At 44.2% G+C, this 15,923-nt stretch overlaps 1 protein-coding gene across 4 annotated transcripts in view; it reads right to left on the minus strand.

Moving 5' to 3' along the window:
• The window catches only part of FAM107B (family with sequence similarity 107 member B), a 69,201-nt gene that overhangs the window by 10,523 nt on the left and 42,755 nt on the right, over window positions 1-15,923 (minus strand). For 3 of the 4 annotated variants that reach the window (XM_084811151.1, XM_084811149.1, XM_084811150.1), the window contains one exon: window positions 4,482-4,665. In XM_084811151.1, coding sequence (XP_084667277.1) covers window positions 4,482-4,609 — 128 coding nt within the window. In that variant the 5' untranslated portion in view covers window positions 4,610-4,665. Of the gene's footprint in view, window positions 1-4,481; window positions 4,666-12,888; window positions 13,790-15,923 lie in introns of those variants that run through there. The other variant, XM_084811152.1, reaches the window with a different exon arrangement.

Raw genomic sequence — 15,923 nt, forward strand, 5'->3', positions numbered from 1 at the left:
CCCAGCGGATTAATCCATTCCAGGCTTCCCTCCTTCTTGGGATAGTTGTGGGTGGGAGACCTTTGGGATTCTAAACAGTCAGCTTCCCACATAATCAGCTGTAAGGAGTAGCCAGGCTTGGCGTTTATCAAGGGAGTCAATAGTCCTTATGACTGTAAATGTCTGTAAATTGGTGGCAGAGGTGAGCTTTGGAACTGCTCACCACAGTATGCAGCTCAAACGTCAACTACTAACAGCTACCATACTTTCTGCGCCAAAAGTACCTAGCAACTTTTCCTGTCCCCCCCAAATCACCTCCGCTTTATCATGGAAAAAAGAAAATGCCGGCTGTAGGCTACTTGCAGATTTCAAAGAACTGGCTGTGCTTGACTTTTGTTTCACAACTCTCAAGTTAGCTGGCAGGCTTGTTTCAGCTTTTGCATGTTCACTCTGAGAAGTTAAGATTTAGCCATTTTTCCTTTTAAAAAATGAATTCAAGAATGAAAGGGAAAGGAAGCTTAGCTCCAGACAAACTGCCATTTCAGTTAAAACTAGGGAAAATCTAGAACTATGTATTCCACTGTTAGTCACGGTAACAAAAATGGAAGCACCAAAGAGAGATTTATTGGTGCGCTCTGTGTGTGTGTGTGTGTGTGTGTGCGCGCGCGCGTGAGAGAGAGAGAGAGAGAAATGAAAAGAGACTCCAGATTACTTGAAAGGGCTTCGTGCTACTGTGTGGATATAGTTCCGGTCCACCCGTGTCTGCTTTAAAATTCACAGAATAAGAGCAATAATAATCTGTCTAGGTCTTTAATAAAAATTTCCAAGGTGCTCATATGACTTTGACGTTTAATTCCATTAATGAAAGTAGGGCACACCTCACTGCCAACTTTCTCTCAATACACTGGCACTGAATACAAGTGTACTTTTCATAGTTATTTGAGAAATGCTGTGTGTGTTGATATAAGGCATTTGGGAGAGTTTCAGACACGAGGGAGGATAGGAGAATTGGCCAATTTGCCAAGTCTGATGGTAGAGACACAAAGAACAAAAATGTTACATTGGCTATGAAGTTTAATAGGTAATAATTCACTTGTTCTAAATATCATGATTTAGTCTGGGCTGCCTTTTTATTATGAAGTACCTTAGTTGACTTAACAAACACGTGCCCCCACTGAACATTGAGCTGTTTTTAAATAATCCATCGTCAATGATAGAAAAGTGGATTGTAACTATCAACTTGGTTGTTCACATGCCATTTGGGAATGGCTATTAGTGAGAAGGTAAGTATGAATCAAGTCTGGGTCTGCCATTTTTGGGTCCACAGTAAGACATAGAGTAGACACCAAAATGGGGCAGAAAAGGCCTACCAAAACCAAATGTACTTCTTTGTTAGTAGCGCTTTTGCTACTAACCAGAGGAGGATGAATGGTAGGAAGGGGCCCATCCAGGAAGGGTGCTGGACCTCCGGAGGCCTTGCACTGTATTTCCTATGATGCCCAACCACCCCCACGGGGCTCTCTCCAGGAAGGGTGCAAGATCCTGCTGTACCCCCACTGACATCATCTGACCGGATGTACCTCCAATTCAGAATGGGCCATCCTAGGAACAGATTAGTTTTAGACATCCGGGGGATGTTTTCCAAGTTTTTTTTTAAAGGAGCCATTCTGAATCAAGCTATTTTTGTAGCTATGAAATAAGTTCAGTATGTATGGTATCCACATATCCCAGTCTGAAGGGTTCTTCATAGTAGGCAAGGGTCTCTACCAACGGCGGAGACCACAGGAAGCCAAAATGCCTCTCACCTCTCTGCAAAAACTGCCGTGGGTGAGGGTTGTACATACCATTCCATTCATGCCATCAGGCCTTTGCCCTCAATCTGCCTGTTTGCAAGGGGGATGGGGTGCAAAGGAAGCACCTCCTTTATTATGCTCAATTCCCTACCCACAATGATTATTTCAGGATGCTTGGGGAAGGGACGGGCATAGGACTCTTTATCTCTTTGCTCCTCCTCTGCTTTTCCCCTTGCAACTGTTTAAGTGCCATCTATCACATTCTAACATTGCAGGTTTAAGCTACAGTCATGTAGCTTAAACCTAGTCACGCAGTATCTAGTCACGCAGTTACTTACACCGCTTTTAAAGGTATGCCTTGCATGGTCAGATGCATCAGACAGTTGATAAGGCATGGGTATCATAAAGGCACACTTGGCAGAGAGCCAGTATAGGCTGCAGCCTTCGGTCGAATGCTGCGCAGCATGTGAAGCATCTAAGTCCCCCTGAAGCCATGCATTCAGGGGCAGAGATTTGAAGCTTTAGTTATTACCATTTTAGAGCAGGCAGATGGACTCTAAAGAGTCTAGGCCTTGCAATTTTCTATACTAAGCTATGAAATACAAATAAGAGGCTACAAAGCTAAATCAGATTAGATAAAGATTGGTGAAAAATACAATCTTTGTCCTTTTCTGGCAAAGAAAGGTTAGTCTTTGACTTGATCTCTTCAAAAGATGGAAACAAAAACAAATGTTACTACAATATTCCAGAGTCAAAATGTTATTCTGGGGAGAGCAACAAGTATATACTTTCTGTGGACTGAACAGACTTTTAAAATGTCATGCTATTGATTTTCTTACCATATAACGCTTAATTGAGATGTCGTTTACAGGACTATCAATTCCGTGAACAGTCAACAGCCTGACATGTATGGATGCTACACAGATAGACTTTATTAAAAGCAGCTTAACTATGGATAAGGTCAGTATATGTCCCATGAAACTAAATTATAAACACACACACACGAAGGGCAGGGTTACACAAACCATAGAACTTCCTGGATGTGTCTCCTTTCACATATATTCCCATGTGCTTCTTTGATAACTTGGTTCAAAATTCCATCTACTATATTTTGGACCGCTCTCCTTCCCTTGGAAATCCTGTCACGTGGATGATCCTCCCTCTAGGATAGTTTGTATATAAATATAGTAAAATCTCCATTCATGGACCAGGAGAAATTTCTACCTTCCTACCCCAGAAAAGTAAAGGAGAAGAAGCTGTTTTCCAAAGGATGCCTCCCTGATTGTTCTATGGCAGAAGCAGGTAACCTGGTGACCTCCAGATGTTTTGGATTGCAGATTCCACAATCCCTCATCATTGGCCATGCTGGCTAGGGATTATGAGAGTTGTAGTCCAAAACATCTGAAGGGCACCAGGTTGCCTACTCCTGTTCTATGAGATAATACATGCCATCATTCAAAGCATATATTCCAAAGCATATTTAAAGATGCAGCAAATGGGAGAGAGATACCCTCACATGTGAAAATGTATTGAAACACGTTTTCTATCAGATTTCACTGAATAGGACTATCACTCTGGTTTGCCTTAGGGCAACACTTGGTCAGACTCTTGGGCCCCATCTACATGGGGATTTACTCTGGTTCTCACGCGCCTCAGGGACGATCATGGCAAATGACGTAGCCCCGCTCCACATCGACTGCACATTTTTCTGCCCCAAAAGCTGCTTCTTTGCAAAGTTGGTTTGCGCCGAATTTTCCCATTGCAGTGGCCTCAGTGCGGTTTGGGAGTCTGTGTGACCTCAAATTGGCTTCCGTGCGGGGCTGGAGGAGCAGCATAGATAGGCAGAAGGGAAAGTTGCATCATGAAAGGATGGACACAAGGAGAGGTGTTGACTAAACGTGTCTACTGGGAAGTAACTCATTCTCGTCCATTGCACTTCACTGTGAGTGGGGAGAGGGGCGGGAAGCAAGCCTGCTATTTTAAATATCCGCTCTTACGGAAGAGCGAAGGTACACTGGGCTGTAACAATTTTAAAAGCCGATCGCTCCCAAATGACCCTTATTCCTGCCAAGGAAGGGTGGACACCAGGAGAAGTGTTGGCTAAACATGTCTACTCAGAAGTAACTCATTCTCCCCTCATTACACTTCACTGAGCACGGAAGCAAGGAGAGGGGAGGGAGCAAGCCTCCACTCATTCGCTGCCCTGCACCTATGCAGTTGATGATGCTCAGTTCTACTCACAGGACTCTGCCCACCTAACTCCCAACTAATGCAGTTTCAGGTGCCATTTGCCCTGTGAAAGTGGTTCTTTAAAAAACACACACATATATACCACTTTACTGGCTACATTTGCTGTGGGAGGAGCAAACCCAGTTTCATGAAAATCCAGATTTAAACGGAATCGCCTCAGAAAGCATCTCCATGTAGATAGGGCCTTGGATTTGACAAAGGAGTCTTAATAGCCCAAGATAGTCTGGTAACGTAGCTCCACTGGAGCTGATAGAAAATTGCTTGATGCAGTGCCCTGAATTGGGGGGGAGCGGGGAGAGATCAGAGAATGGGCTAGGGGACACCCTTTTCCCCTCCCAACTACAGATGATGTAATCCAAGTGTGTTAGGCAGAGAAAGGACAGGCCCTAGGATAAAGCTTCTGGTTCATTCATGATTGGAAATTAAAGTAGCTGAAAAGTTTACCACTTTATTTCTTACCTCTTCTGATTCATGCGGAGTTCTCTGTGAAGGTCTTGATGATTCCGGGATGTTTTTACTGGATTAACTAGTTTCTGAGGTCTAATTAGTTCAGGATTGTCCTCATCTATGTAATCTGGTTCAGCCATGATATTTCTTAGAATGGGAGAAGGCTCTCTGAATTCAGAATCCTCACTTAAGTTATCTGTAATGCACACACAAAAAATCTTGCTTAGTCAACTTTATTCAGCAACCAATATCATAGAATCATAGAATACTAGGGTTGGGAGGGGCCTATAAGACCATCGAGTCCAACCCCCTGCTCAATGCAGGAATCCAAGTCAAAGCATCCCTGACAGATGGCTGTGCAGCCTCGTCTTGAATGCCTCCAGTGTGGGAGAGCATATCTCCTAATGCTAATACTGGTGGGGCTAGCATCTGGCCTATCAAATAGTTATATGTTAAAAAAATATTAATTCATTATAACAGGAACAAAGACTAGAGGATTCTGTTTTAAAAAAACCCATTTCCTAGAGTTCTTCTAAGTCCAGTCCCATCCCTCCAAATTTACAGTAAACTATTCTGGAGGCCTGGGTCACACAATTGCCGCAGCCACGGTATACGCCATGGTGGTTTGTGGCATGCGCTGGCGGCCACTGTGAATATTCAAGCTGCAGTGGAAAGGAGCTACAGCTTATCATGATATGTAAACCCATTGAGGGTGGGTTGTTGCTGTGGTTAACAAACGACCCACAACCCACTGGCGTTTTGGAGTTGTAGGTGGTTTGTTGACCATGGCAACAACCTGCTCTGCGCTGGGTTAGCACATCATGATAAGGCACAGCGACCACCCAGTGTGGCTTGAATATTCACAATGGCCACCAGCATGCACGTGGGCTGTAGCAATCGTACCAACCAACTTGGAGAGTTCTCCTTCCCACGGTCAATGCTACTGACCTTCCCACGGTCAATGCTCCTTCCCATACCAACTGCATGGAACCAGATCAGCCAAGCAGCTACCAGAAACCCATTCAGACTCCGCTTTAATAAAAGAGAAACGGGATTGTGCTGATTTTATTATATTATTTATTTTATTGCATTTATATCCTGCCTTTATTCCTCTTGCAAGGAACCCAAGGCGGCGTACACAATCCTCCTCCTCTCCATTTTATCGTCACAACAACAACCCTGTCAGGTAGGTTGGGCTGAGGGTCTGTGCCTGGCCCAAAGTCACCAATGAGCTTCCATGGCCGAGTGGGGACTAGAACCTGGATCTCCCGGCTCCCAGTCCAACGCTCTCGCCACTGCACCACACTGGCTCCCTGATGGAACATATTCATTGCTGCTGCAACGACTCTTAAAAGATCAGAAGGGCTTCAAGCATTATCCAAAGTGCCAACACTAATAGCTGCTCCTGCACTGGAGTCAAGCCTTGGTCAGGCCCTAACTTCAGGACAAGGACATAAAGTTGCTCCCAGTTGCTGGGGCTGTGCCATGAGACTATGAGACACTGGCTGGAAGCGAATGGCTGAGAGCCCTGAGATGCTTAGGACATGCCACCTGTAGCCATGAAGGGGGCAGCAGTGTGTCCCAGTACTGGGACAGAGACATCACCTTGCCGACAAAGGTCTGTCTAATCAAACCTATGGTTTTCCCAGTAGCAACGTATAGCTGTGAGAGCCGGACTATAAGGAAGGCTGAGCGCCGAAGAATCGATGCTTTCGAACTGTGGTGCTGGAGAAGACTCTTACGAGTCCCCTGGACTGCAAGGAGGTCAAATCAGTCAATCCTAAAGGAAATCAACCCTGAGTGCTCATTGGAAGGACAGATGCTGAAGCTGAAGCTCAAATATTTTGGCCACCTAATGCGAAGAGAAAACTCTCTGGAAAAGACCCTGATGCTGGGAAAGACTGAAGGCAAAAGGAGAAGGGGACGGCAGAGGATGAGATGGCTAGATAGCATCACCGATGCAGTGAATATGAATTTGAGCACACTCCGGGAGAGGGCGGAGGACAGGAAGGCCTGGTGTGCTATGGTCCAAGCGGTCACGAAGAGTCGGACACGACTGAACGACTGAACAAAAATAAATATAACAACAACAATAACAACAACAATAGTGTGTTGCCTCCTTCCAAGAGTGACTGAGCTCGTTGCTTCCTGTCTGCTTTTAGCGGCTACTGCAGGGTCGCTTGTAATCTTGATCCAGTGTGTCAATACAGCAGCTCATAAAAATTAGGCTATGTCTTTAAACTGTAATCACGTACCAAAATAATCTTAAAACAATGTATTTTTATAGCTTAAATCTGCCACACACACAAACCCCCCCCCTTAGGTTTCCTCTCAAAATGAAGCTCACATCTTTAGTAAAATTCTTCTGAACAAATCAGTGGGTGGAATCCACGATCTGCCTTCTACGAGAGGAAGGGACCTTACACTTGCAGAAGGTCCCTCCGCCCAATTTCTGAGGATCCCTTTCCCCCACACACCACAGCTTGCCCCATCCAGCAAAGCCTCCTGACTGTCTCTGTAGCATTTTCAGAGAGAGCTGGGGAAGTCCATTTCTGGCAGGGCAGTTGATCCAGCGTAAACATGGATCCAAGTCAATACATGCCTTTCTTTTTTAAGTGAAGTAAAATAAAAGACATCTTACAATTTTTACGACACCATGCTGTTTTGATTTTAGCAAGACGCAGAGCAACTTCAGACACTGTAGGAAGGACTTGTGTAAGGAGAAAGTAAAGAGTTGAGGCCACAGCAAAGTGCCAGGGCAGATACTTTGCATCGAGATAGCCCCTGGTTCAGCTGCCAGTTAAAGAGACTGCTGGCAACGCAAGTGGGAGGGACACCTGGCTGAGATTCTGGAAAGGTGTGGCTAGAAGGGGACATTGCTGAGCTAGATGGATGATAGTCTGACATCTGCATATGTTCATAAGCTCTCTTACTATGCCTCAAGCTATGACATCCAAAAAAAGAAGAAGGTGCATAGTTCCTTTTGTATCATCTCGCTCAGAGTGTAAATCAGTATTATAAAGTGCAAATAGCATTGTGTGTTGTAGCAGAAAGGTGTTACATAAAATGTAGTTATGTATATAAATAAAGAGTATGGAAGCTGATTCTGCATCCGGAGCTTATGTTGCCCATAAACAGTGCGTAGCAATAACAAAAAAGAATACAAACACCTAATTGTTTCTAATACTGTCAGTCACACTGGACAACACCAGCTCCCCCTGAAAGAAACACTGGCCCAATTCCATTTTCTTTTTAAAATAAAAGGCAGGAAGTACATACCTGGGCAGTATCCAGCGCTGCCCATGCACCAGTGGGGCCCACCGCTGGTGCAACGGGAAGGTAGCACTTCCTAAAGCAACCAGAAATAAGCTGAAACACTGATTTCCAGAACAGAACAGGTGAGGAGAGTTTGCAGAAGGGAGTTCTGCAGACCTGATCTGTTCCAGAAACAAACTTTTCAGCTCATTTCTTGTTGCTTTAGGAAGCGCTACCTTCCCACTGCACCACCGGTGGGTCCCACTGGCACATGGGCCTGGACCCATGGCTTAAGATTTTCACAGGCAGCTTATGGGGTTGGACTCGATGGCCTTGTAGGCCCCTTCCAACCCTACTATTCTATGATTCTATGTTTAAATTTTGCGACGTGGTCTCTGAAGACCTCACAGCAGCCTTCCCCAACCTGGTGCCCCCCAGATGTTTTGGACTTCAGCTCCCATCAGCCCAGCTAGCATGGCCCCAATGGTCAGGAATCCTGGGAACTGTGGTCCAGAACATCTGGAGGCCACCATGTTGGGAAAGGCTGCCTTAAAGAAATATGAGTCTGCAGTCATCTGAGCCACTTCAGATTTAACAGCCCACCCTCCTCTGCTGCAAAGCAGAACTGGTACCAAACAGACACCCAACAGTTTGCTCCAAATGCCAAATCTCTGAAACTATATTTGGCTGGTCCAATAATATCACAGTTTCCCACCTTATTCTGTGCCTCCCAAATTCTTTCCCTCGTTTAAAGGTCACTGGAGCACAAAGCTGGTAAAACTTTGCCTACTACAACGAGAAATGTAGAGATGCATTTCAAAAGGTGAATACGTTTTATGGTACAGGTGTGCTACAGAGATAAGCTACCCTAAAGTTTGTTTAAAGGAATACAAACACCTCTCAGCTCAGTAAATAGGAAAGTTCCAGGCATGTCAACATGAAATGATGCAATTCGTAACTCACACAGTTAACTTTTAGCAGAGAGATTGTACCAGCACTGAAGCCAAGATGTCAGTGTGGTTTCACTTATGGTTATTTGCAGAATGTAAAGAGTTTAATTATTAACCTAGAAAGACATCTCTTTCCGTGTTAGAGGGCTTGCAGAACCTATGTGCATTGGGCCTGAGGTAGAAGCCTACCAAAACCTAGACCCATTTCAATCTGGCTTCAGACCCAGTTATGGGACAGAAACAGTGGTGGATGACCTATGCCGGGAACTAGACAAGGGGAGTGAGTACCTGTTGGTTCTGCTGAACCTCTCAGCGGCTTTCGATACCATCAACCACGGTATCCTTCTGGGCTGCCTCGCTGGGATGGGACTTGGAGGCACTGTTTTACAGTGGCTCCTTACCTTCTTGGTGGGGCGGACCCAGAAGGTGGTGCTGGGGGACTCCTGTTCGACTCCCTGGCCATTGGTCTGTGGAGTCCCTCAGGGTTCTGTTTTGTCCCCCATGCTATTTAACATATACATGAAACCACTGGGAGAGGCTGTCTGGAGTTTTGGGGTTCTGTGTCACCAGTATGCTCATGATGCCCAACTCTACTTTTCCTTTCCATCTAATTCCAAGGAAGGTGTTGTGGTACTGGGAATAAGGTGAGACATAAATAAATATTATTTAAGACGGGGTGGGCAACTTGTGGACTACAACTCCCATCATCCCTCATCATTGGCTGTGCTGACTAGGGCTAATGGGAGCTGTAGGCCAAAACTCATGGAAGGCCACAAGTTGCCCACCCCTGCTTTAAGGAAACAGTTCTGTTTGAGGGAGCTTGTTGATAGGAGCTAAAGAAAATTCTAACTGTATAAATTGTTCATGCCTATGCAGGCATACAAGGCATGGCTAAGGAACTGAGCTGCAAAGGAAGAAACCCCACTTTGAATCTTGCCTCTGCCACTTAGGAAAACTGCTCCCTCTTAGCACCTTGCTCCAGTGTGCAAAGCGGAGATAATACCCATCCACGGTGTAGTGTAAGGATTACAACATAAAGCTGCATTTTGAACGTTCTGAAGCACTAATATGAAATGTGATGTACTGCCATCTATGGGCACAAGGACCAATGGCTATAAGCTTATCACTAATGCGAACATGTCAAGACAAAGGGCAACAAAGATGGGGAGGGGCCTGGAGAGCACGTCCTGTATGGAAAGGCCAAAGGACTTTAGGGCAGGAGTGGCTGGCTGGAGAAGGGAAAATTAAGAAGGGATAGGATAGCCATCTCCAGATATCTGAAGGACTGTCACACAGATTAATATTTTAAATCAAATACATAAATAAAATCAAAATAGATGGAGCAAATTTGTTCTGTGATGCTCTGGAAGGTAGTCTTCAAATTCTTGTAATTTGAAGAAGTCTTCAAATTACAAGGAAGGAGATTTCAACTCAATATTACAAAGAACTTCCTGATGGTACGACCTGTTCATTCCACTGTCGAACCGCCTTGGAAAATAGTGGCCTGTCCTTCATTAGAGGTGTTGGCTGCTATCTGGGGGCTGGATAGCTACCTATCAGTGATTCCATAGCAGCGGATTTCCTGCATCAGTTGGACTTCCCAGAGAAGGTCGATCTTGCCACAGTTATACATGCCTTAATTGCCTCTCAACTAGATTACTGCAATGAGCTCTACATGGGGCTGCCCATGAAGAGTGCTAGAAACTACTGCTGGTACAAGATACAGCAGCCATATTGCTTTCTGGCATATGTTTTTCAGAACCTATTATACTAGTCTTATATCAATTGCATTGGCTTCTGATTTGTTTCCAGGCGCTGATCCTTGCCTATAAAGCCCTAAATGGCTTAGGGGCCAGGATATTTGAAGGACACCTTCTCCCATATGAACTTGCCCATAGGCTGTGATCATCTTCTAAAGCCCTATTGTATGTCCCACCACCAAAAGGAAATGCGAAACAGGGCCTTTTCTATGGCAGCACCCCAGTTCTAGAATTCCTTCCCAAGGGAGGTTAGACTAACCTAATCCCCAATAACTTTTAGATGGATGGCGAAAACATTTTTATCCCGACTGGCTTTTAATGGTTTTAAATTTGAAGTCAAATTTTAAACCCTGCCCTTCTTTGTTTGAATACTATTTTAATTCTGTTATTTGGTACTGTAGTTATTTATTTATTTATAGCATTTTTATCTGACTCCTCAGCCCAAAATTACTCCCAGAGTGGCTTACAAAGATTAATAATGACATAGTCACTTCCCTCAGGCTAATAACCTAAATGACACAACGGAAAAGGAAAAGAGATTGGGAGGAATGAGGGGGGAAAGCAAAACTCAAGCACCAGTTCCGAGTTTCAAAGTTCTTATAGGTGTTCTTTCTAAATAATTGATGTTGAAATGTTGGTTGATGTTGAAATCCCTTCCTATGATTCTATGTCTAGAGGACTTCTAACTAATTAATAGTGTAAACAAGTGTTTTTCTAGATGAGCTCCTAGAAAAGAGCCTCTTTCCCCTCTCCCTCAAAGTCAGGGGATGCATGAAGCACCAAAAAGAGGATGCACACACAATTCAAGCATTCTCTTTTTATCTTTCCAATAAAATGTCTGAACCAGTGACCACTATTTCCCACACAGGGATATGAATAAGTTCCAGATGAACATGGCTCTAACGTGTTGAAATGCTACTTTGGATATTATATTGTAAGTGCAGAAAGGGGATGCATCAAGCCATGCACAGATCAGGTTGACATGTCACGATGCCTGCAGCCAACAACATCTGGAAATAAACACCTTCCCTGACGCCAGGAATTACTTCTTTGCACTTTGTGAACCTCATTACAATAATATCTTCCAACTGTATAGGGTGGAGCTAAAGGAAGTGGAATAAGAAGAGGGAATGTGCATGAAATAACCAACTGTTATTCACTCATTTACATCTGTGCACAGTTTAAATGCCAGTTAAACACACAATTTACTGTAAGTAGTGGACTGTTAGCCATGCCAATCCCACAGTTCGAAGCACAGAGGTTGTCTGCTAAGACTGTAAGGCACCAGCTATAAAGGAAAAGCTAATTTTTTAAAACCACCAAGTATCGCACAAATGCTTACTGTTATTGTTTATCTGCTCTTTTATACGGCAGGGGGCTTTTCTCACAAGTCCACCCCATTCCTTACAGAATTAATGGGGGATGCTAAGGTGAACTTTATGAGCCTGGCACGTGATGTGCAATTAGACCAGCCATGCCTGAAAAGTAAAATCTGAAGATTATCGCCAAACGTTTTTGCGATTAGACTGGTGGCGAGTGTGGCCCAGCCGGGCATCCCTGGTAGATCTAAGAAACAGTTAATGGATTCACTAATTACAGCACTGCACAGTACATAGCCCTGTACCTACTTAACCTAGTAGGAAAGGTAGAAGCAAACAAATTGCCGGGGGGGGGGGAATCCTCTGCAGAACGCAGAAATAATGGGGGGGGGGGGAATCCTCTGCAGAACTCAGACGAGTTTGTTGCTTGTGTTTGTATCTTTCAATTATAATAATTTCCATGGTCGGTCTCAGTTACTAATGTAGTAACACACTCATCTAATGTCATCCAGTGAAGTATTTTAGAGGCTACTGCTTCTTAGCTAGGAAATACAGAACATTTATTTTCTTCTACCTTTCCCACTAGGATGAGTAGAGCACCCCGAGAGCTTTGGCAACTGCCTGGAGAGCTTTGGCTATTGGGCAGTGTAGAGATGAAATATAAATAAATAAATAAATGAGCAGCCAATGTCTTTATTTATTTATTTTTACATTTATATCCTGCCTTTTTTCCTCCAAGGAACTCAAGGCGGCGTACATAATCCTCCTCCTCCCCATTTTATCCTCACAACAACAACCCTGTGAGGTAGGTTGGACTGAGAGACCGTGACTGGCCCAAAGTCACCCAGTGAGCTTCCATGGCCGAGTGGGGACTAGAACCCAGATCTCCCGACTCGCAGTCCAGCACTCTAGAGATCTGGGTTCTAGTCCTCACTCGGTTGTGAAGCTCACTGGGTGACTTAAACCGGTCACTGACTCTCAGCCTAACCTACCTCGCAGGGTTGTTGTGAGGATAAAATGGAGAAGAGGCGGATCATGTAAGCCACCTTGGATTCCTTGTAGGAGGGGAAAAAGGTGGGATATGAATGTAATAAAAAATAAAAAAAATGTTAAGGGCCGCATAAAAGACTTTTACCTTTAAGCAGAAGCTCCTTATTAGAATATACTCTCAGAATCACACTTGGTAGGAGGTTTAGAGCCACTCCATTTTGAGGCTAACGTCTTCACAACAGCAGATGTTACGGTGGACTGTTCTCTGTTCCAGTTACTGTAACATTCCAGTGGTAAGCCTGTTCTCGTCTTCCATGACACGCTGCAGTAACGTCAGCCACGCTGCAGCAAAATGGAAGTGAATAAGTGGCTGGGGGTGCCCAAATACTCCCTTTCCTAGCCCCCATGCTTATGCTGAGCTCCAAGCACAGGCGGGCGAGCAGCAAAACAAACTCGCCCAGGTTCTCAGTCCGGCGGAGCTGGCTAGAGAAAGAAATCATCGGTGCAGGCTTCTTCCACAGTACAGCAGTGACTCCCCTAAAATACATTCGGAGGCAGCGGAGGCTGGTGACTCCGATTTCGGTGGGGCTGTGCATCCATTCTGGGTTTCAGTCAGAACCAGCCAGAACTCTAAAGGAGCTATCCAAGGCGCTTATCCCCAAAATAGGTTCGGCACCTTAGATAGCTTTTTTAGACGTCTGGCTGGTTCTGCCTGGATCCCAGAATGGATTCACAGGCCCACCAAAACCAGAGCCACCAGCTTCCACTGTTCCAAGTAATCCATCTTCACTGGCCTTCATGAACACTGTAGGCAACTCCTCTCTGTCCCTACAGTTTCTCGAAGCAGTGTGGCTGGTGCTATTGGCGAGAAGGAGCCTCCTGCAACAGGACCCAAGCATAGAGGAGGGGGTTATTTTGCTCAGGTCACCGATGACGTTAGCATTGCTTTGACTTTTGTATAAAAAGGCAAACAGTTCACCTTGCGTAGGCTCATATGGCAAAGACACAGAGACTAGACGTTGTTCTACGGTCTAAGTCACAGGTAAAAAAAAAAAAAATTAGCCGTGGCTCAGTTAACAATGTCTCAAGGAGCAGGCCCTTCGCAAGCAATGTTAAAGTGTTATGGGGAGGGGGAGTGTTGCACAATCTAGGCAGCCGCACAGGAGCTTGATGGGCTGTGTGGAATCCACTAAATTTGAACTAAATTTGAATTTGAACTAAAAAATGACTGCTTCGATCACCTAGCCCCACTTTACGGCCCTTTAGTCATCTGCCAGCTCGCTTAAGAGTTACAGATGAAAAGATAATATCTCTGGGAGTGTGACAGACCACTTTGTCCTTCCAAATCCATATTTCTTGGGGCAACATATAAGACGCTGGAAGTATCAGGTGTAGTTTTAAATGGACCCTGTAGCAGTGCCTTACAGCAACTCGGTTAGCAAATATTAACAGGAATACCAAGACAACAGCTATGGCAAACCTAGACAGCATAGTATGAAGCAGAGACATCACCTTGCCGACAAAGATTCGTATAATCAAAGCTATGGTTTTCCCAGTAGCAACATATGGCTGTGAGAGCTGGACTATAAGGAAGGCTGAGTGCCGAAGAATTGATGCTTTCGAACTGTGGTGCTGGAGAAGACTCTTACGAGTCCCCTGTACTGCAAGGAGGTCAAATCAGTCCATACTAAAGGAAATCAACCCTGAGTGCTCATTGGAAGGACAGATGCTGAAGCTGAAGCTCAAATATTTTGGCCACCTAATGCGAAGAGAAAACTCTCTGGAAAAGACCCTGATGCTGGGAAAGACTGAAGGCAAAAGGAGAAGGGGACGGCAGAGGATGAGATGGCTAGATAGCATCACCGATGCAATGAATATGAACTTGAGCACACTCTGGGAGACAGCAGAGGACAGGAAGGCCTGGCGTGCTATGGTCCATGGGGTCACGAAGAGTCGGACACGACTTAACGACTGAACAACAACAACAATATATAAATCTATTAAGTATAATAATAATGTTCATCTCCAGACAGTGAAAAGCTTCACCTGCTCATTTCTGCAAATGAAGCTGCAGCTAAATGTAGGGCTCAAGAGCAAGCCAAGCTGACTTTCTGTCTAGTACGTGTGTATGTCCGTGAACAAGTGTGTATGTCCTTGCCGTCTACTAGGAAAGGAAGGGAATGATGAGAAAGGAAGGGTGTTGCTGAGACTGGGGCTCAAAAGAGGGCCTCTTGTTCAGGGACCAAAAAACCATGGCACTATCCTGGCCCCAAGAACCTGAATTAAACCACATAGTGGTGACTTAAAAAAAATTATAAAACACAGCCTACAGGAACTATCATCATCATTTAACAGACTTGAAAAAGACATAGCAGGAGAATGGGACACACTAAATGAGCACATACAGCAACAAGAATCACATAAAGCCAAATGATTGGCCCCTGGGAAATAAACATGACAAGTTAATTTGCATGAATATTGTTCCAAAAAGTAATTAGAAATTCTTTAATATGCAGCTGAACATTGAATCTGTAGAGAATCCTGTACAAATCTCTCCTAGCTAGCAGATTGCTTCAGAATTTTAATGCTGAAAAGAACATCATAGAAAATTAATCAATGGGATTATTCTAGATAGTTTTAAAATTAGAACAAGGATGGGTAAATTATCAGCCCCTGACACGATAGTATCTGTAACACAAATAATGATGATGAAGTTCAAGGATGCTTTTTTAGCTTTGCTTTTGTGAGTCACAAGGATATATAGTCGAACAGTGTCACCCAGTGGTAAATGGCTTAGAGACAGAAGCAGAAATGCTATCTCAGCAAGGAAAAAGAACAAAAAGAAGGCTGTTTTACATGGATTTGAATTAAAATACATGCATTTTTATCAGTGCTTTAAAAATTCTGTATCAGGAATTCCCAACATTCCCAGAGTGTGATGCCGGTTGATGTAGGTAGGTAGGTACAATCCCATCATAGTCTCTACTACTGTCCATTCTTAAAGTTGAGCAGAAACTTTTTGTAACTGTGCTGCTAGAAACAAGATTTATTATTGTGTGTCTGTGTGTGTGTGTTTTTAATTACTTTTCCAACACTGGTTCATAATCCAAATCCACCCACTCTTAAGATCTACAACTCACTGAATGAGAGAATCTATTCAAACACAGAAAAAATGAAGGA

Source organism: Heloderma suspectum, chromosome 7, assembly GCF_057233095.1.
Source record: "Heloderma suspectum isolate Gila_16-S chromosome 7, 16-S_ref, whole genome shotgun sequence".
In the NCBI taxonomy this organism is placed as follows: Eukaryota; Metazoa; Chordata; class Lepidosauria; order Squamata; family Helodermatidae; genus Heloderma; species Heloderma suspectum.